Genomic DNA, 20,496 nt, shown 5'->3' with positions numbered 1-20,496 from the left:
CCCCACCCCACCCTGCCCACACCCCACCCTGCCCACACCCCACCCTGCCCACACCCCACCCCACCCTGTCCCACAACTCTCCCTCCACCACCCTACCCGCACCCCACCCTGCCCGTCACCCACCCTGCCCGTCACCCACCCTGCCAGTCACCCACCCTGCCCGCACCCCACCCCACCCTGTCCCACAACTCTCCCTCCACCACCCTACCCGCACCCCACCCTGCCCACACCCCACCCTGCCCACACCCCACCCTTTCCCTCAACTCTCCCTCCACCCCCTGCCCCACGTAGACCCGTCCCACACCACTACCCTGCCCGCACCACAGCCCCGGCCCAACCTCCACCACCCAGAGGCGGGGCGAGGTGAAAATATGTAGGCATAGCATCGGCACAGCTACAGGTCGGTGGGTTCGTTTAGACTTTACTTTAGAGATACAGCACGTAAACAGGCGCTGTGGCCCACTGCGTCCGCACCAACCAGCGATCCCCGCACATTACCAGCATCCTACACACACTAGGGACAATTCACAATTTTACTGAAGACAATTAACCTACAAACCTGCACGTCTTTGGAGTGTGGGAGGAAACCGGAGCACCCGGAGAAAACCCACGCGGTCACAGGGAGAAGGTGCAAACTCCATAAAGACAGCACCTGTAGTCAGGATGGAACCCGGGTCTCTGGCGCTGTGAGGCAGCAACTCTACCCGCTGCACCACCGTGCCACCCACTGACACCTTTCCTGCCCCCATCCCGCCCGTTTGTTTTAGGAATGACGTTGTGTTCCTACCTCTCGGTCTTTCCCGGAGTTTGCGAAACAAATCCATGGCGGCTTCCTCCCTGGAAACAAAGTACCGGCTCCAGTCAGTACACAGGATAGGAGATAAACACAAAATGCTGGAATAACTCAGCGGGACAGGCAGCATCTCTGGAGAGAAGGAAGGGGTGATGTTTTGGGAATGATGAACGGTCTCGACCCGAAACCTCACCTATTCCTTTTCTCCAGAAATGCTGCCTGACTCCAGCTTTTTTGTGTCTGTCTTTGGAAAGTATTTTGTTGGTTGCTGAGTAGTTTGGAAATTTTACCAAATTGGAAAAGGTTTATTAAAGAAACACTGACACTGAAATGTAAGACCTCTTATCCTTCACTTTCATTTTAATATAATTGAGACAGAAACACACACACACTTGCACTTATACACACACACACTCAGACACACACACACTTGCACTTATACACACACACACTCAGACACACACACACTTGCATGGATGCACACACACACTCCCAGACACACGCACACTCACTCGCACACACACACACACTCAGACACCCACGCACATGCATGGATACACACACATTCACACTCACTCACACACAGACACACACACTTGCATGGATACGCACGCACACACACTCACAGACACACTCAGACACACACTCACAGACACACACACACTTGCATGGATACACACATTCACACTCACTCACGCACAGACACACACACTTGCATGGATACACACACACACACACTCACAGACACACACACACTTGCATGGATACACACACACACACTCAGACACACACACACTTGCATGGATACACACACATTCACACTCACTGACACACAGACACAAGTTCACACCCAGAATCAACTATAAACTCAAATGTAAAGAAAATGCAGATGCTAGGATTCTGAAATAAAAACAATAGCTGCTGCAAACATCCAGCAGGTGGAGCAGCATCTGTGGAGAGGGTAAACGTCTCAGGTGGAAGACTCAGCACGTCAACCCGGCGTGGAACCTCTCCTCTCTCCACAGATGCTGCCTGGTCTGCCCAGCATTCCCAGCAACACCTGGATTTATTGCAGAAAGACGAACAGTGGTAGCTGGTGAGGGGAGGGGGTGGGAGGGGAGGGGGTGGAGGGGAGGGGAGGGGGTGTGAGGGGAGGGGGTGGGAGGGGAGGGTGAGGGGGTGGGAGGGGAGGGGGTGGGAGGCGAGAGGAGCAGGGAGGAGAGGGGAGGGAAGGGCAGGGGGGGAGTGAGGGGAGCGGAGGGCAGGAGCTAGGAAGGGAGGGGGGGTGAGGAAAGGGGAGGGGCGGTGGAGCTGAGGGAAGGGGAGGGGGAGTTGAGGGGAAGGGGAGAAGAGGGAGGGGAGAGTTGAGGGGAGGAGAAGCGCGGGGAAGGGAGGGGAGGTTGAGGGGTGGGGATGGGGAGGGGGAGTTGAGGGGAGGAGAAGTGCGGGGAGAGGAGGGGAGGTGGGTGGCAAGGTAGTGGTCCCCTCTGTACAGCCTGACCCCGTCCCCGCGGGCAGTCACCAGGAGAGAGCGCGGACACTTACTGAACCTCCAGCGCCTCCCCCTGTCGCCAGGCCGAGGGGCTCCGCTGCAGGTCGACCAGGTCCGTCTGCAACGCCATCGACTGCTCGTCTAGACTGCTGACGTCAGCCGTCTGCGGGGGAGCGGGGTGAGGAAAGGGGGGAGTAGGAAGGGGGAAGGGTGGTAAGGGAAGGAGAGTGGGGGGAGTGGGAGTAGAGAAGGTTTCACTCCATCTGTGCTTCCACATCGGCCCGGATCCCCAGCAGCACGGCACACACCCCGACCCCAACCCACCCTGACCCCACGATCTAAACCCACCCTGACCCCAACCCACCCTGAACCCACGACCTCCGACCCCACCCCAACCCACCCTGACCCCAACCTACCCTGACCCCATGACCTCCGACCCCAACCCACCCTGACCCCATAACCTCCGACCCCAGCCACACCCCAACCCACCCTGACCCCACAATCCAAACCCACCCTGACCCCACGACCCTAACCCCTGACCCCAACCCACCCTGACCCCACGACCCCAACCCACCCCGACCGCAACCCATATGAGGAAAAACGTTTTCACACGGAGAGTTGTGATTCTGTGGAATTCTCTGCCTCAGAAGGTAGTGGAGGCCGATTCACTGAATGCTTTCAAAAGCGGGTTAAATAGATCTAGGGATATGGGGAGAAGGCAGGATCTAGGGATATGGGGAGAAGGCAGGATCTAGGGATATGGGGAGAAGGCAGGATCTAGGGATATGGGGAGAAGGCAGGATCTAGGGATATGGGGAGAAGGCAGGATCTAGGGATATGGGGAGAAGGCAGGAACGGGGTACTGATTGTAGATGATCAGCCATGATTACATTGAATGGCAGTGCTGGCTCGAAAGGCCGAATGGCCTCCTCCTGCAACTATTGTCTATGTGTCTATGGATCTATGACAGAGAGGGAGTGGTGAGGTGCAGGAAGGAACTGGCTGAGTGGGTGGGAGAAGGGCGAGAGGACAGAAGGGGAGAGGAGACAGGCAGTGGGGGTGAACACAGACAGGGAGGGGGAGTGGGGAGAGGAGGGGGGGACAGACGCAGGGGGTAAGGGAAGGGGACACAGACCCTCTGAAGTGAGGGGGGACAGGCTGAGTGGGTGGGGGGGGGGAGGGCGGGGGGCAGGTGCACAGACCACTCACCCTTCCACAGCCTTCAGCTTTCATCTGCATCTCATTCCAGGCAGCGATCATTTTTTCTGAGGCTGGAAGACACCAGCTACCAGTCAGTGGCAAGACAAACTGATCTCCCCTCCCTCGTCCCTCCATTCCCTGCAGAGCCCATGCAAATATTCTAAAAACCACTTAAACACCAATATCGTATCTGCCTCCTCCACCACCCCTGACCATACACTCATCTCCCCGCTACCTTCAGGTAGAAGGTACAGGAGCCTGAAGACTGCAACGACCAGGTACAGGAATAGCTACTTCCCCACAGCCATCAGGCTATTAAACTTGGCTCGGACAAAACTCCGGTGGGGAGGGGAAGAACAAAGGGAGCCCTGGCGCGGAGGGGGGTGGGGGATTTGTAACTTTGTTAGTGCCCTTTATGTAGCGACTATTCACATACTGTGGTCATGCAAGCACAGAATTTCACTGTGACTTATAAAGTATCCAATTCGATTCAACTCGCCAATTTAATCATTGGGTGGACGGTCCGAGCCCGTGGATAATCCCACCCTCCCCTCGCCGGATGCAGGCGGTGTTCTGGCACGTGCCCGCGCTGGGTTTGCCGCGGGCCGCTCAGTGCGGGTACTCACTGATCCCGAAGGCCATCTGCTCGCTGTACTTCTCCAGGTCGATCTGGATGCTGACGCGGAAGAAATCCAACTTGGCCTTCAGCTGCTGGCACATGGACATCATGGTGGTCTTCAGCTTGGACAGCGTGCTGTTGTAACGCAGCAGGCTCATCCTGGGGACACACAGCGCAGTGAGCGGCCGTACACCCGCGTCACAGCGGAGCAACCGCAGCCGGCCCTGGCATCGCAGATATAGATATACGCAGGCCCTTCAGCCCATCCAGTCCGTGCAAAACACTGCCACCCACTCTCACAACGGCCAATTAACCATCCGCCAGACTCAAGGACAGCTTCTTCCCAACAAACCATCAGGCTCTTGTGCTTGAGTTTAGTTTTTAACTTAGAGATGCAGCGCGGAAAGTGCCCAAGTCCGCTCCGACCAGCGACCCCTGCACTCTAACACTATCCTACACACACTGGGAACAGTTTGAAAAAATTTACCAGGCCAATTAACCTACAAACCTGTACGTCGTTGGAGTGTGGGAGGAGACCGAAGATCTCAGAGAAAACCCACGCAGGTCACGGGGAGAACGTACAAACTCCGTACAGACAGCACCCGTAGTCGGGATGGAACCCGGGTCTCTGGCGCTGTGAGTGCTGTAAGGCAGCAACTCTACCCGCTGCACCATCCTGTACAACAGTAACCACTGCGCTCGGTCCACCAAGGTCTACAGTTTGGGTATCTCTCCCTCTCCCCATCGTTGAAAGTTAGAAACATAGAAAATAGGTGCAGGAGGAGGTCATTTGGCCCTTCGAGCCAGCACCGCCATTCATTGTGATCATGTGATCTTATAGAAACGTACAAAATTCTTATGGGGTTGGACAGGCTAGATGCAGGAAGATTGTTCCCGATGTTGGGGAAGTCCAGGACAAGGGGTCACAGCTTAAGGATAAGGGGGAAATCCTTTAGGACCGAGATGAGAAGAAACTTTTTCACACAGAGAGTGGTGAATCTCTGGAACTCTCTGCCACAGAGGGTAGTTGAGGCCAGTTCATTGGCTATATTTAAGAGTTAGATGTGGCCCTTGTGGCTAAAGGGATCAGAGGGTATGGAGAGAAGGCAGGTACGGGATACTGAGTTGGATGATCAGCCATGATCATTTTGAATGGCGGTGCAGGCTCGAAGGGCCGAATGGCCTACTCCTGCACCTATTGTCTATGTATCTATGGCTGATCGGCCCCTATCAATAACCCGTGCCTGCCTTCTCTCCATATCCTTTGACTCCACTAGCCCCTCTCTATCTAACTCTCTCTTAAATCCATCGAGTCTTAAGTCCATCCTCTCTTAAGTTGATCGAGCATGTGGACGATCAGGAGGCTAAATGTCCAATGTGGGGTGGTGGGGCTGAAAGCTCTCCCCCTGGGTGAGGGGGAGACAGGAGTGGCTACGCCCGGTACGGGGAGACTGGAACGAGGACGGGTGCTGCTTTTTATTCACCCGGTATAGAATCAATGGGCCGAAGGGCCTTGTTCAGCGATGCACATCACCAGTGGATCTGGGTAAGGGGTGTTTTGGAATTATTAAGGACAGGAAGGTAAGTAGACAGACAGAACGGCCGCAGTACTGCCACCTCCCAGTAGGGAGCAGCATTGTCCAGTCAACCACAATATTGACTTGCAAACACAAAGATAGAATCTCGACCCATTCATTCCCTCCACAGATGCCGCCTGTCCCACTGAGTTACTCCAGCTTTTTGTGTCTACCTTCAGGATAGATAGGGGCCTGGGTAGAGTGGATGTGGAGAGGAGGTTTCCACTAGGGGAGAGTCTAGGATTAGAGGTCACAGCTTCAGAATTAAAGGACGTTCCTTTTGGAAGGAGATGAGGAGGAATTTCTTCAGTCGGAGGGCGGTGAATCTGTGGAATTCATTGCCACAGAAGGCTGTGGAGGCCAAGTCAGTGGATATATTTCAGGCAGAGATAGATAGATTCTTGATTAGTGCGGGTGTCAGGGGTTATGGGGAGAAGGCAGGAGAATGGGGTTAGGAGGGAAAGATAGATCAGCCACGATTGAATGGGGGAGTAGAATGGCCTAATTCAGCTCCTATCACTTATGACCTTATGAACACCTGGAATTGCAGATGCTGATTCACCAAAAAAGACTCAACGTGCTGGAGTAACTCAGCGTCTCGGGTAGCATCTCTGGAGAACATGGATAGGTGACGTTTAGGGCCGGGACCCTTCTTCAATGATTGCGGTGGTGAGGGGGTTGGGGGGGGGGTGAAGAAAGCTGGGAGAGAAGAGGGTCAGGAGAAAGTCTGGGAAGTGATAGGTGGATACAGGGATATGATCAGCAAATGGTTGGACAAAGGCCAGAATGAAAAGTCAGAAGGTGGTGGGGGGGACAAAGGGGTTGAAGATTGTGATTGTGAAGCTGGAGGAAGGAATGTGATGGGGTAGGGAGCAGGAGGGGGGTGGGGACGGGAGAAATCAGTTCAAGGCCAGATGGGGCACAACATTATGCCCCCAGAAACAAAGTCTATTCCAACTGACTTACCCAACACAGCTCTCCCCACCCCACTCCATCTCCCCCCCCCCCTCTCCACACCTCCCTCCCCCCAATTTTAAAAGACAATTGGACAGATATATGGACCAGAAGGGTCGGCATGGACAAGGTGGGCCGAATGGCCTGTTTCTTTGCTGAATGACACCGAACCTGTGACTCCCAGCACCCACACACAATCTGTCTGTACCTGTGGGAGCCATCTCTTCCCCTACTCCCAGCCCCCTCCCCTTCTCTCCCTATCCCTCCCCTCTACATCCCCCCACCCCCCACACACGGGTCTCAGGGAGAGCGTGCGAACTCCGCTCAGACAGCACTGGGGCAGGTTGCGTTGCTGCGTTACTCACATGGCGGCTCGCTGCCCCTGCTGCAGCCGGATGCAGTCGTCCTTCAGGCTGCGGATCAAATGCCAGCTCTGTCCCCAGGATCGCCGCAGCTGTTGGTACGGCAACTGCTTCTTCGGGTCCTGCACTGTGGACGGCACATAGTGGCACTGGTGGTGGTGGTGGGCAATGTACACACACACACGCACGCACGCACGCACGCACGCCCGCACGCACGCACGCACACACACACACACACACACACACACACACGCACACACACACCCCACACCCACACACACACACGCACACACACACACCCCCCACACAGACACACACACACACACACACACACACACACGCATGCACACACACACACCCCCCACAGACACGCACTGACTCACGCATGCACACTGCATACACACACACTCACACACACATGCATGCACACACGCACACCCACACAGAGCCAATACCCCTCCCCGAAACCCCCCACCTTCACACAACCCTCCCCTCCCCTGCACCCACACAGTCCCCCAGCCCCCGCCACCCCAGAGGACACAGATTTAAGTTGGGGGGGGGAAGATTTAATAGGAACCTGAGGGGCAACCTTTCCACACAAAGGGTGGTGAGTGTATGGAACGAGCTGCCAGAGGAGGTAATTGAGGCTGGGACTATCCAAACGTGCATTGCCCCTGTCCCACTAAGAAACAGGGTGGGCAAGATGGGCTGAAGGGCCTGTTTCCACGCTGACCTCAACCCCACACTGCTTCATCCCCCTGGGTCAGTTTGTGACCCCACCCATCTCCTCCCACCAATCTCCCCCCATCCCCTCCCCCCCCCCCTCCCTCGCGCCCCACTATGGGGTGGGTTGCTCACGGATGAAGCTGACGCCGTGGGGCTGGGCAGGGGGGGCCACCTGGCCACTGTAGCTGCTCGTGCTCCGGTCAAACAGGTAAATGACAGTCAGCTCCGACTTCTTCCCATCGTTCTGCTGCAGGGAACAGCGCAGTAAAGGATGCAGCTCCGTGCAGTCACCACCCACGCCCCCACACCCCCCCCCGCGTACCCCATCCCCACCCCCCCTACCCCCCTCACACCCCCCCACACCCCCCTCACCCTCATACCACCATCGCCACCCCACCCCCCATACCCATCCCACACACACTCCCACCACACACACCACCACCCCCCACAACCCCCACACACCCACCCATATCCTCTGACCCCCTCCCTCACCACAGCCCTCCCACCACAACCCTGACCCTCCGACCCCCACCCTGACCCCAGCCTTCCAACCCCATCCTTTTGTGCGAACTCTTCCAACTATTCCTCTGACCCCACCCCCCTAACCAACCATGCCCCACAATGCTTGACACCCCCCCCCCCCCCCCCACACTGCCCCATGTCCACCGCTTCACCCTTCCGAGACCCGCCTGCTCCTCCCAGCCCCTGCCTCACTCCCCCACCCTAGCCCTTGTCCCGTTCCCCCCCACCCGCCCCCCACCACGTCCGTACCCTGCTGTCGGACACACACTGGGTGACGGGTCGGCGGGGGTCCAGAGCAGTGCCCGTTTCCAGCAGCAGGTCCTGGGTGAAGAGCGGGATGGAGGTGGTGGCTTCGATCCACTGCTGCAGTGACTGCACGCTAGCCTCGGGGCTGACCGGGTAGGTGTGCAGCGTGCCCGACTGCATGTCCAGGATCTGCACGTACTAGACACAGAGGAACATCACATCAGCAGCGGGAAGGGGCACTGCACTCCTCTGCCCAGAGGACAAACCTGTGTGCGTTCGTGCGTGCGTGCGTTCATTAGTTCCAGTTAAAGCGCCATGCCGCAGTTTAATAATAATGCCCCTGTCCCATGTAGGAAACCTGAACGGAAACCTCTGGAGACTTTGTGCCCCACCCAAGGTTTCCGTGCGGTTCCCGGAGGTTTTTGTCAGTCTCCCTACCTGCTTCCACTACCTGCAACCTCCGGCAACCACCTGCAATAGACTTGCACTTTCCTTTCCCCCTCTCCCCCCAGCCCCCTCCCCCATAGTGTCCACCTCCCCCTCCCCCTCTCTACTGCTTTTCCCCCTCCCACCCAACCCTCCCCCCTTCCTTCTTCCTGTGTTCCCCTCACCACAACCCCCTCCCCCATAGTGTCCTCCCCTCTGCTTATCCCCCTCCCTTCCTTCCTTCTTCCTGTGTTCCCCTCAACTAGCCCCCCCTTCCCCCTCCCCTCAGCCCCCTCCCCCATAGTGTCCTCCCCTCTGCTTATCCCCCTCCCCAAACCTCCCCCCCCTTCCTTCTTCCTGGGTTCCCTTCCCCCAGCCCCCTCCCCTACTCCCCTCCCCCCCCACCCCCGGCGGCTCCCCACACCCACCTTCTTGTCCAGGATGGCATCGAGGGCCCGGAAGCAGCCGTTGGGGCCAAACACAGGGTCCGTGCCCCGCTCCGAGGGATTCCACTTCAGCATCTGCTGCAGCCACTGCTCCGTGGGACCCAGCAGCTCCCTGATGGGGGTGGGGGAGGGGGGGGGGGGGGGAAGAGTGGGGGGGAGTTTAAGAATAAGAGGTCGGACATTTAGGTCTGAGATGGGGAAAAACATTTTCCCCCTGAGAGTTGTGAATCTGTGGAATTCTCTGCCACAGAAGGCAGTGGAGGCCGATTCACTGGATGTCTTGTTTATAGAAACGTAGAAAATAGGTGCAGGTGTAGGCCATTCGGCCCTTCGAGCCTGCACTGCCATTCAATATGATCATGGCTGATCATCCAACTCAGTATCCTGTACCTGCCCTCTCTCCATACCCCCGATCCCTTTAGCCACAAGGGCCACATCTAACTCCCTCTTAAATACAGTCAATGAACTGGCCTCAACTACATTCTGTGGCAGAGAATTCCAGAGATTTAGCTCTTAGGGCTAATGGAATCAATGGATATGGGGAGAAAGCAGGAATGGGGTACTGATTGGGGATGATCAGCCATGATCATATTGAATGGCGGTGCTGGCTCGAAGGGCCGAATGGCCTACTCCTGCACCTATGTTCTATGTTTCTAGACCGGGTTGCTGGCTGCCCGACCCCCCACCCCGTAGACCCAGATCATCAACCCTCTCATCACAGCCCAATGCCCACCACAAGCCCCTCCCCACTCCCCCCCCACCCAAAACCCTAACCCTCGCCCCCCTTCACAACACCCATTCACGATCCCCCTCCCTAGTCTCCTCCCCTCCCACTCCCCCTGAACCCTGACCCCCCCCTCACCACACCCACTACAATCCCCTCCCCACCCCCCCACTGACTCCGAACCAGAACTCTACTCCCCCAATCACGACATCCACCACCTCCCCTCCACCCCATTCCCCCCGACCCAGAGCCTCTCCCCCCCGGCACCACCTACTCACAATCCCCTCCCCACCCACCCCTAACCACCTACCCTTAACCACAATGGTTATGGCTGATCTATCTCTCCCTCTCAACCCCATTCTCCTGCCTTCCCCCCCGTGACCCCCGACACCCGCACTGATCAAGAACCTGTGGCAGAGGTTGTGCCAGGAGGTGCTCACCTGTTGAGGTTGTTGGGTTCAGGAAGATGGCTGGAGAACTTCACCTCCATGTTCATGTCCTCCACCACCATGATGTCCCGACTTCCCTTGTGCTTCACCTTGCTGTGCCTGTGGAAGAGTGGGGGGGGTCAGAGTGAAGGGGTCGGGGGTAGAAGTGTCGCGGCCGGCAACCCCCCGGCAACCCCACAGCAACCCCCGGCAACCCCACAGCAACCCCCCGGCAACCCCCCAGCAACGTCACAGCAACCCCACGGAAACGCCCCAGCAACCCCCCAGCAACGCCACAGCAACCCCCCAGCAACGCCACGGCAACCCCCCAGCAACGCCACGGCAACCCCCCAGCAACCACACGGCAACCCCACTGCAACGCCACAGCAACCCCCCGGAAACCCTCCAGTAACCCCAGGCAACGCCACGGCAACCCCCCAGCAACGCCACGGCAACCCCCCAGCAACCACACGGCAACCCCACTGCAACGCCACAGCAACCCCCCGGAAACCCTCCAGTAACCCCCCAGCAACGCCACGGCAACCCCCCAGCAACCACACGGCAACCCCACTGCAACGCCACAGCAACCCCCCGGAAACCCTCCAGTAACCCCCCGGCAACGCCACGGCAACCCCCCAGCAACGGCACGGCAACCCCCCGGCAACCACACGGCACCCCCCGGCAACGCCATAGCAACGCCACAGCAACGCCAGGGCAACCACACGGCAACCCTCCGGCAACACCACAGGACCGAGGCTTGAGCAACACGCCCCGAACCCCCGCTCTCCGTTCCGTGAGGAGCTGTGGACAACCTGAAGCTGGAGCTGAAACCCATCGCAGACACTGCACGTCCCAGAACATCCTAGACCTCCCCGCGTTCCTCACCCCAAATCCCTCCCCGCGGTACGTACCCCAAATTCCTCCCCCTGGTCCACGCCCTAGACCCCCACCCCCACCTCGCTCTGCAGTCCAAACCTCCCTCTATCGCTCCACTCCACTCCCTCCTCGATCATCACCTCCACCCCTCCCCCTCCCCCTCCGCACCCAAAAGCCCCCATGCTTTGTGGCCCCCATCCGTCCCTCACCCGCCCCCCACCACTGCCCACCACCCCCCCACCCCCCTCGACGCTGCCACCCACCAGGCCAAGGGCTGCCAGTTGGGTAGGAAGGGCCGGAAGCCGGTGATACACTCGAAGGCCAGCGTGCCCAGGCTCCAGTAGTCCACCGTCACCGTGTACTTCTTCTGCTCCAGGAGCTCCGGCGCCTGCAATCAATCGGTGTGATCACCCACCGGCCCTGGCAACTCGTACACCGCCGAACCCCGGCACCATTCCCCCCTCTCACCCCCGCCCATAACCCTCTCCACCCGCCCCAATCCCACACCATCCAAGCAACGTTCACCACACTGGAACAGGCCACTCGGCCCATCTACTTCATGCTCCTCGCGTTCCCTCCTCCGCCTCATGTTCCCTTACATTACAGGAGGCCATTCAGCCCATTGAGTCCCCCCATGAGATAGCATTCCTCCACTAAATGACCCCCTGTAACATTCCTCTTGTTATAAAGGCCAGCATGCCATTCGCCTTCTTCACTGCCTGATGTACCTGCATGCTTACTTTCATAGACTGATGTACAAGGGCCCCCAGATCCCCTTTTCCCAACTTGACACCATTCAGGAGCCTGAAGACTGCAACAACCAGGTTCAGGAATAGCTACTTCCCCTCAGCCATCAGGCTATTAAACCTGGCTCGGACAAAACTCTGATTATTAACAACCACTTTCTGTTATTTGCACTTTACCAGTTTATTTATTCATGTGTGTATATATTTATATCATGGTATATGGACACACTTATCTGTTTTGTAGCAAATGCCTACTATTTTCTGTGTGCTTAAGCAAAGCAAGAATTTCATTGTCCTATACAAGGACACATGACAATAAACTCACTTGAACTTGAACTTTAGATAGTTAGATTTGCTCACCAAGTACTGCAAGGTCCCGACAAAGGATGTACACAGGCTGTTCTGATCTAGTTCTTTGGCGTAGCCCAGATCTATGATCTTGTGGATTAACTGGGTTGGAAATAAAGAACTGTTAATTCCCACGGTACGATACAAAGAAACAATTACCGCATTGTCCGGGATTCAAGAGTGTAGAATTGTCATATGTTCCATTCCTGTAACAATTACATTCTTACCTGCAATAGACACAAAATGCTGGAGTAACTCAGCGGGACAGGCAGCATCTCTGGAGAGAAGGAATGGGTAACGTTTCGGGTCGAGACCCTTCTTGGTTCTTGGTTTTTGGTTCTCCAAAAATATTCCAAATAGAATTTAAACTGGAGGTGGCGTTTGGTTCTTCAGACCCGAAACGTCACCCATTCCTTGTCTCCAGAGATGCTGCCTGTCCCGCTGAGTTACTCCAGCATTTTAGAAACATAGAACATAGAATAATAGATGCAGGAGTAGGCCATTCAGCCCTTCGAGCCAGCACCGCCATTCAATATGATCATGGCTGAACATCTAAAATCAGTACCCCGTTCTTGCTTTTTTCCCCCATAGACGTCTGAGCAAAGGCATACACAGGAGGCTTTAGAATGGAGACGAGGAGGAATCTCTGTAGTCAGAGGGTGGTGAATCTGTGGAATTCATTGCCACAGGCGGCTGTGGACGCAAAACCATTGAGTATTTTAAAGCGGAGATTGATAGGTTCTTGATTAATACGGGTGTCAAAGGTTTACAGGGAGAAGGCAGGAGAATGGGTTTGAGAGGGACAAATAGATCAGCCATGATCGAATGGCTGGGCAGACTCGATGGGCCGAATGGCCCAACTCTGCGGCTGTGTCTAGTGATGTGACTTGGGTACGGCACTGGAGGAATGGTTGGGCAGCAGAGGCAGAGCGAAGGACAGGGAAAGGCAATGCGACATGGGCCAGAGGGGGAGGTGGGAGATGTCTAAACACTTTAGCTCTTAGCGCTAAAAGAATCAAGGGAGAGGGGGGAAAAACAGGAACAGGGTAATGATTGTGGATGATCAGCTATGATCACAGTGAATGGCGGTGCTGGCTCGAAGGGCCGAATGGCCTATTCCTGCATCTATGTTTCTATGTTTCAATAGACAAAAGGTGCAGGAGTAGGCCATTTGGCCCTTCGAGCCAGCAATGCCATTCAATGTGATCATGGTTGATCATCCCCAATCAGTACCCCGTTCCTGCCTTCTCCCCATATCCTCTGACTCCGCTATCTTTAAGAGCCCTATCTAGCTCTCTCTTGAAAGCATCCAGAGAATTGTCCTCCACTGTCTTCTGAGGCAGATAATTCCACAGACTCACCACTCTCTGTGAGAAAAAGTGTTTCCTCGTCTCCGTTCTAAATGGCTTACTCCTTATTCTTAAACTGTGTGTGTGGCCCTTGGTTCTACTGAGGGCTTTGGTCAAGTGTGCAATAGTAGCAGGTAATGGGATAAAAGGCAGTCCTCGGTTCATGAGCCGTTCCGTCAGGGTTTGGCCGTGGAGATCGGACTCTGCAATCCCCAGCATTTACCCAGCATGTGCGTCTTGGAGCTGATTCAATGCCGCAGATTATTGGAAGGGAGAGCGGAAGATTTTTATTTATGACTTCACCGTTGGGAGCAGTGGGCTGAAGGAAGCAGATTCTATTCACGGTGCTCTCCAACTGATAACGCGGAAAACGTCAGCGCTGCGCGGCAGAGACAAGAAACACAAAGCCAGCACCTTCCAAAATAAACTCCGCAGAGTCACACCACACTTCCCGACCAAACAGAACCTTCTCCCAGGGACTCCGCAGTGAGGATTTAACCTCCTGCCTGCCGGATGCCATCGTTGGGAAGGGAGAGAAGACTCTTTGCAGGCTGGTCAGGTCAGATCGGGGGGAGTTCCCCCCGCCACGGGTACCATGTAATCCTGTGCTACCCGCCCAATGGTCGAATAGTCGGCGACGGAACCGTCTCCCCCACCTGGTTTGCCAGGTGAGGAGGGGGCTGTGGACCTCCAGCAGGACCCCCACCGAAAACAATACCTGTCAAAGGGCGGATGAGCTCCTGGTGAGCCAACGGCCATCCACACACTTCAGTAGAAGTTGCGATCGCTGTCGTACACTGCATTGTAAGGAATGATGATAAAGCACACACACTCACACACACACACACACACACACACACACACCAAAATCCGATACTTCCAGCGGCGGAAGTCCGCAGGAACTGGAGGACAGAGATGTGTTGTGCGTCCGTCACCGTACCCGTCCTGGTTCTGGACTCCCCCCAACATCGGGAACATGTTTCCTGCCTCCAGCGTGTCCAAACCCTTAACAATCTTATATGCTTCAATGAGATCCCCTCTCATCCTTCGGCGCGGTGGATGTTAATTTGTGTTTATTGTATGTTTTGTTATTTATTATTATATGTATGACTGCAGGCAACAAAATTTGGTTCAGACCGAAAGGTCTGAGTGACAATAAAGGAATCTAATCTAATCTAATCTAGTCTAGTCTCAGTGGGCCGAAGGGCCTGTTTCCGCGCTGTATCTCTAAGCTAAACTAAAAGGAGAGAGGGGACCCAGGACAGTCAGGGTGACGAGGCGGGCATTGCCCGTGGAGCTGGTGGCGGGGGCCTGACACTTACCCGCTGGTCACCCTGCTGAAGGACGATGTTCTCCGGCTTCAGGTCACGGTGGATGATTCTGTTCTCATGCAGGTACCGCAGGGCGGAGGCTGAGGAACAAAGAGCCCAATGACCACTGGAATGATTTGGTTCAGTCATCCAACCATCTTCCGCCCATCACCCAAAGTGCTAGAGCCACTGCCTCACAGCGCCAGAGACCCCGGTTCGATCCTGGCCTCGGGTGCTGTCTGTGTGGATGGAATGGGTGACGTTTCACAAAACGCTGGAGTAACTCAGCGGACAGGCAGCATCTCTGGAGAGAATGAATGGGTGACGTTTCGGGTCGAGACCCTTCTTCCGACTGAAGGGTCCTTAACACTCCTCGACCCCAAACATCACCCATTCCTTCCCTCCAGAGATGCTGCCTGTCCCGCTGAGTTCCTCCAGCGTTTTGTGTCTATCTTCGGTTTAAACCAGAATCTGCGGTTCCTTCCTCCACCATTCAGCCCACGGGGTCCATTCTGACCATCGATCACACTGGTTCTATGCTATCCCACTTTCTCATCCACTCCCCACACACTAGGGGGCCGATTAACCTAAGGACCCGCACGTCTTTGGGGTGTGGGAGGAAACGGCACCAAAACGACACAGTCGCGGGGAGTACGTGCAAACTCCACACAGACAGCGCCCGAGGTCGGGATCGAACCCGGGTCTCCGGGTCTCCGAGGCAGCTGCACCACCCGCTGTGCCAAGAGTGGAGAATGGCATCGTGCATCAATGCGATGGACTGACTGCAAGGGGTGCAGGAAATGCGACGTTTGGCAGAACGACGCATTTTGTGGATAAAATGAACCAAAAATAAATAGGGAGGGGATGTGGGGCGGTCCCAGAGTGGGGGGGGCTGCTATCCCCCAGTGAGGGCTCGCACTGCAGAGCAATGGTGAGCTGTTACTGCAGCCTCCTCATCCCCAGAGCACCAATACAGGATGGAGGAAATGACCTGCTTCCTCCCATAAATCACCCAGACCTGCCCCTTGCCCACAGCCCCGGCAAACTCAACTCCCTGACACGCCAGCACTGATTGATGGCGTTCGCAGCGGAAACTAACCCAACGGACAAAGCCTGTATCAGGGAACAGGAGCTGTGGCCGAGCCACATCACGGCAGCACCACACACTGAGAGGTGGCACCAGGGATAGCAGAGAGTTGGCACAAAGGAAGGGAGAACCGTTAGAGATGGCACAGGAGGAGAGTGGAGGGGAGGGGTGGGGGAGGAGGAATTTGAGTAAGGACATTCTTGCTATTGAGGGAGTGCAGCGTAGGTTTACAAGGTTAATTCCCGGGATGGCGGGACTGTCATATGCTGAGAGAATGGAGCGGCTGGGCTTGTACACTCTGGAGTGTAGAAGGATGAGAGGATATCTCATTGAAACATAGAAGATTGTTAAGGGTTTGGACACGCTAGAGGCAGGAAACATGTTCCCGATGTTGGGGGAGTCCAGAACCAGGGGCCGCACACAGTTTAAGAATAATGAGTAAGCCATTTAGAACGGAGACGAGGAAACACTTTTTCTCGCAGAGAGTGTGAGTCTGTGGAATTCTCTGCCTCAGAGGGCGGTGGAGGCGGGTTCTCTGGATGCTTTCAAGAAAGAGCTAGATAGGGCTCTTAAAAATAGCGGAGTCAGGGGATATGGGGGAGAAGGCAGGAACGGGGTACTGATTGGGGATGATCAGCCATGATCACATTGAATGGCGGTGCTGGCTCGAAGGGCCAAATGGCCTACTCCTGCACCTATTGTCTATTGAGAGTGGAGGGGATGGGGGTTGAGGGGAAATGAGTTGAGGGGAGGGGAGGCGAGGTGATTGGAGGGGAGGGGATTGGAGGGGAGGGGATTGGAGGGGAGGAGTGGGGGATGGGATTGGAAGGGGGGGGAGTGGAAGGGGAGGAGTGGGATGGGTATGACGGGGGGGCGTGGCGGGGATGGGATTGGAGGGGGGGGCAGTGTGGCGGGGAATGGGGGTTTAAGGGGAAGGGAGTTGAGGGAGGGGAGGTGATTAGGGAGAGAAGCAGGAAAGGGTGGTGGCAACCATCGACCATCCACACCGTGTCCGTCTCCCATGGCCAGGGCGGGCTGGCAGGAGCAGGGGGGTTGGGCGGCGCGAGGCAGGGGGGGGGCTCTTGGACACCCCCTGTACTCACCAATGTCAGTGAGGTATGATGAGCACTGGCACTCTCCGCATGCCACAGCAGGTTGTACAAACTGTTCAGCACCTGGAACGACAGCAGAGCGGGCACGTTAAGACCGCGGGCGAGTGGGCGGGCGAGAGGGGGGCTGGAGAGGGCATTAACCGACGAGCGTGGGCAGAGAGTGGCTGTGGGGGCTGGATTGGTGCAGTGGCCAGTTGCCAGTGCCCTTCCTCACCCAGCCTGAACCAGCAGGTGTAGTGTGTGCCCCCCACAGCCTCCAACCTTATCACAGGTTCCCCAGCCCCGCACCGCACATTTTACAAAATGTTAAATGGTCAGCTCGACATAGATTACAAAACTAACCACCAAACCCAAACCAATTAGGAGCAGACGAGGGCATTCGATCCAATTTGTGATCCCAGCTACAAAGACAGATGTGTACAGCAATTCGTTCTTCCCCCGCACAATTAAAGCATGGAATAATCTCCACCCAACTATAGTTACCCAACCAGATGCAACTACATTTAAAGTAGCTCTTTCTTCCCAAAAACCCTTTCTGGCTTAAGTCCTCCCTTCACCACCTCCAGTTTAAATTCCATTTGGAATATTTTGGAGGACCAAGAACCAAGAACCAAGAACAGCCCAGTTTTAATCTCTGCCCAAAATCCATAAACAGAAAATTGCAGATGAATGATGCCCTGGATGCTGCCTGCTTCTCCCCCACTGAATTCATGTCCATGTTGCTCTTCTCCATGGTCCAATCCCTCCCAACCCACGTCCAAGACACCTCACCTGCCCTTTGTCTCTCCAATTACTTCTGTTATCCAGCCCACCCACTCCCTCATCTTTATCATTGAGTCTGAAGAAGGGTCTCGACCCGAAACGTCACCCATTCCTTCTCTCCAGGGATGCTGCCTGTCCCGCTGAGTTACTCCAGCTTTTTGTGTCAACCTTAGATTTCAATTCACTGCAGATTTCTATGAGGTAATACAGTGGGACGTTTGATGGTCTGACATCTTCCGGTGCAGGCTCGAAGGGCCGAATGGCCTCCTCCTATTTTTATGTTTTCTATGTAATCTAGGCATTTCCTGGAAAGCACAGCGTCTGGGTTTCAGACACTGGTGAAGTTTAACATTGCAACATCTGAGCTGAAATTTCACACTGAGAAAATTGCAGATGAATGATTTTGCAAATATCGAACGGCTGTTAACAAAACACCCCTCCCAGGGCCAGGGTCAAGTGCGCTTGGCTGGGCAGCTTAAGAGGGAGGAAGTGTAGAGTCTTGTGCAACATCGTACAATTGTCAAAGGGGGCTGTACACACACGGACACACACGGTTAAAGCAGCGTCATACTCACGCACCACTGGACCCCCGCTCACACCCCCCTCCTCCCCCCTCCCCTACCCGCTCCTGCACCCTCTCGGCATCTGCCCAACAAGCGGGCAACGGGGGGGGGAGGGGAGGTGGTGGAGGTGTCGCAAACATGGAGCAGAGAGATTGAGGATGGGCAGAGATAAAGAGAGAGAGAGAGATGGAGAGGGAGAAGGAGAGAGGGAGGGGGGGGAGAGCAGAGAGGGGGAGAGGGATAGAGAGAGAGAGCTAATAGAGAGATAGAGAGATAGAGATAGAGAGAGAGAGAGAGAGAGAGAGAGAGAGAGAGATAGAGAGAGATAGAGATAGAGATAGAGAGAGAGATAGAGATAGAGAGAGAGAGTGATAGAGAGATAGATAGAGATAGAGAGAGAGATAGAGAGAGAGCTAGAGAGAGAGAGAGAGAGAGAGATAGAGAGAGAGAGAGAGATAGAGATAGAGAGATAGAGATAGAGAGAGAGATAGAGAGAGAGATAGAGAGAGAGTTAGAGAGAGAGATAGAGAGAGAGAGATAGAGAGAGAGATAGAGAGAGAGAGAGAGATAGAGATAGAGAGGATAGAGAGGGCAGAGAGAGCGAGATATTGAGAGGGGAGTCCAGGAGGCACAGACCCACCCACAGCGAGTCGAGCACCCACAGGGTGTCACAGACCCAGCACCCCAGGGTGCATGGTACAGGCACCCACCTTGCGGAGATCTCCTCCCTCGCAGTACTCCAAGCCCAGCAGCGGCAGGTCGTTCAGGGCCAGTTTCTGCATCCCCTCTGGAACGTCCCGAGCCGCCACCACGTTCGGGTGGTTCAACCTGCACGGGGGGGGGGGAGGGACGGTGAGGTCTCGGCAGCTCGCTACACCGGCACTCCGGCTACACCGGCACACGGCCACACCCTGTCCAGTCTGTGGCCAGTGTCTGCTTGTACTACAGCACTAATGTGGTTGTGGAGTCATAGACATGTACAGCACAGAAACAGGCCCTTCGGCCCAACCTGCCTCTGCCGGCCAACATGTCCAATCTACATTAGTCCCGCCTGCCTGCATTTGCCCATGTTCCTCTAAACCCTTCCTCTCCATGTACCTGTCCAAATGTCTTTTGAATGTGATCGTATTTTTTGGAAAAAATAAGATTTGTCTTAATTGAAAAACCAGAACTATTTTTCAAAATATGGTCTCAATTTATTGAATTTAAAAAAAAGTAAATTGGTTTAACACAAAATTAAAGTCACAACGGATATCTCCTGGATCTATTTATTATATTTGTAATGTTCTTTCTTTCTAGCCCTTCTCTCCTTTCTATTAGCTTATAGTTTCTCTAATCTCTTTCTCTTTCTATTTCTTTTCTTTTAAAAACAAACTTTAAAATTTGACGCTATGTAAGAATTCTGTTACCAGTTTGTCGTTTATTATCATTTGTACATATGCTTTCAATAAAAAAATAATTAAAAAAATATATCTAAAATGTGATAGTATCCATTCCAACTACCTCCTCTGGCAGGTAGACAAAATTGCTGGGGAAACTCAGCGGGTGCAGCAGCATCTATGGAGCGAAGGAAATAGGCGACGTTTCGGGCCGAAACCCTTCTTCAGACTGATGGGGGGTGGGGAAAGAAAGAAGGAAAAAGGGAGGAGGAGGAGGAGCCCGAGGGCGGGCGGATGGGAGGGTGGGAGGAGACAGCTAGAGGGTGAAGGAAGGGGAGGAGAAGGCACAGGCTAGCCAAATTGGGGGAATTCAATGTTGATGCCATAAGGACGCAAGGACCCCAGACGGAATATGAGGTGCTGTTCCTCCAATTTCCGCTGTTGCTCAC

The 20,496-nt window shown here is 55.1% G+C and overlaps 1 protein-coding gene across 1 annotated transcript in view; it reads right to left on the bottom strand.

Moving 5' to 3' along the window:
- The window catches only part of ikbkb (inhibitor of nuclear factor kappa B kinase subunit beta), a 54,713-nt gene that overhangs the window by 8,629 nt on the left and 25,588 nt on the right, over window positions 1–20,496 (bottom strand). Inside the window, 15 exon segments of the mRNA XM_033013826.1 lie at window positions 788–837; window positions 2,339–2,448; window positions 3,495–3,556; window positions 4,112–4,263; window positions 7,001–7,124; window positions 7,856–7,970; window positions 8,495–8,689; window positions 9,346–9,475; window positions 10,528–10,635; window positions 11,655–11,779; window positions 12,498–12,587; window positions 15,157–15,245; window positions 17,335–17,347; window positions 17,349–17,395; window positions 19,369–19,496. Coding sequence (XP_032869717.1) covers window positions 788–837; window positions 2,339–2,448; window positions 3,495–3,556; window positions 4,112–4,263; window positions 7,001–7,124; window positions 7,856–7,970; window positions 8,495–8,689; window positions 9,346–9,475; window positions 10,528–10,635; window positions 11,655–11,779; window positions 12,498–12,587; window positions 15,157–15,245; window positions 17,335–17,347; window positions 17,349–17,395; window positions 19,369–19,496 — 1,538 coding nt within the window.

The sequence above is a fragment of the Amblyraja radiata genome, chromosome 39 (assembly GCF_010909765.2).
Source record: "Amblyraja radiata isolate CabotCenter1 chromosome 39, sAmbRad1.1.pri, whole genome shotgun sequence".
In the NCBI taxonomy this organism is placed as follows: domain Eukaryota; kingdom Metazoa; phylum Chordata; class Chondrichthyes; order Rajiformes; family Rajidae; genus Amblyraja; species Amblyraja radiata.
The sequence above is the reverse complement of the archived record's forward strand: the minus strand, read 5'-3'. Positions and strand labels throughout refer to the sequence as shown.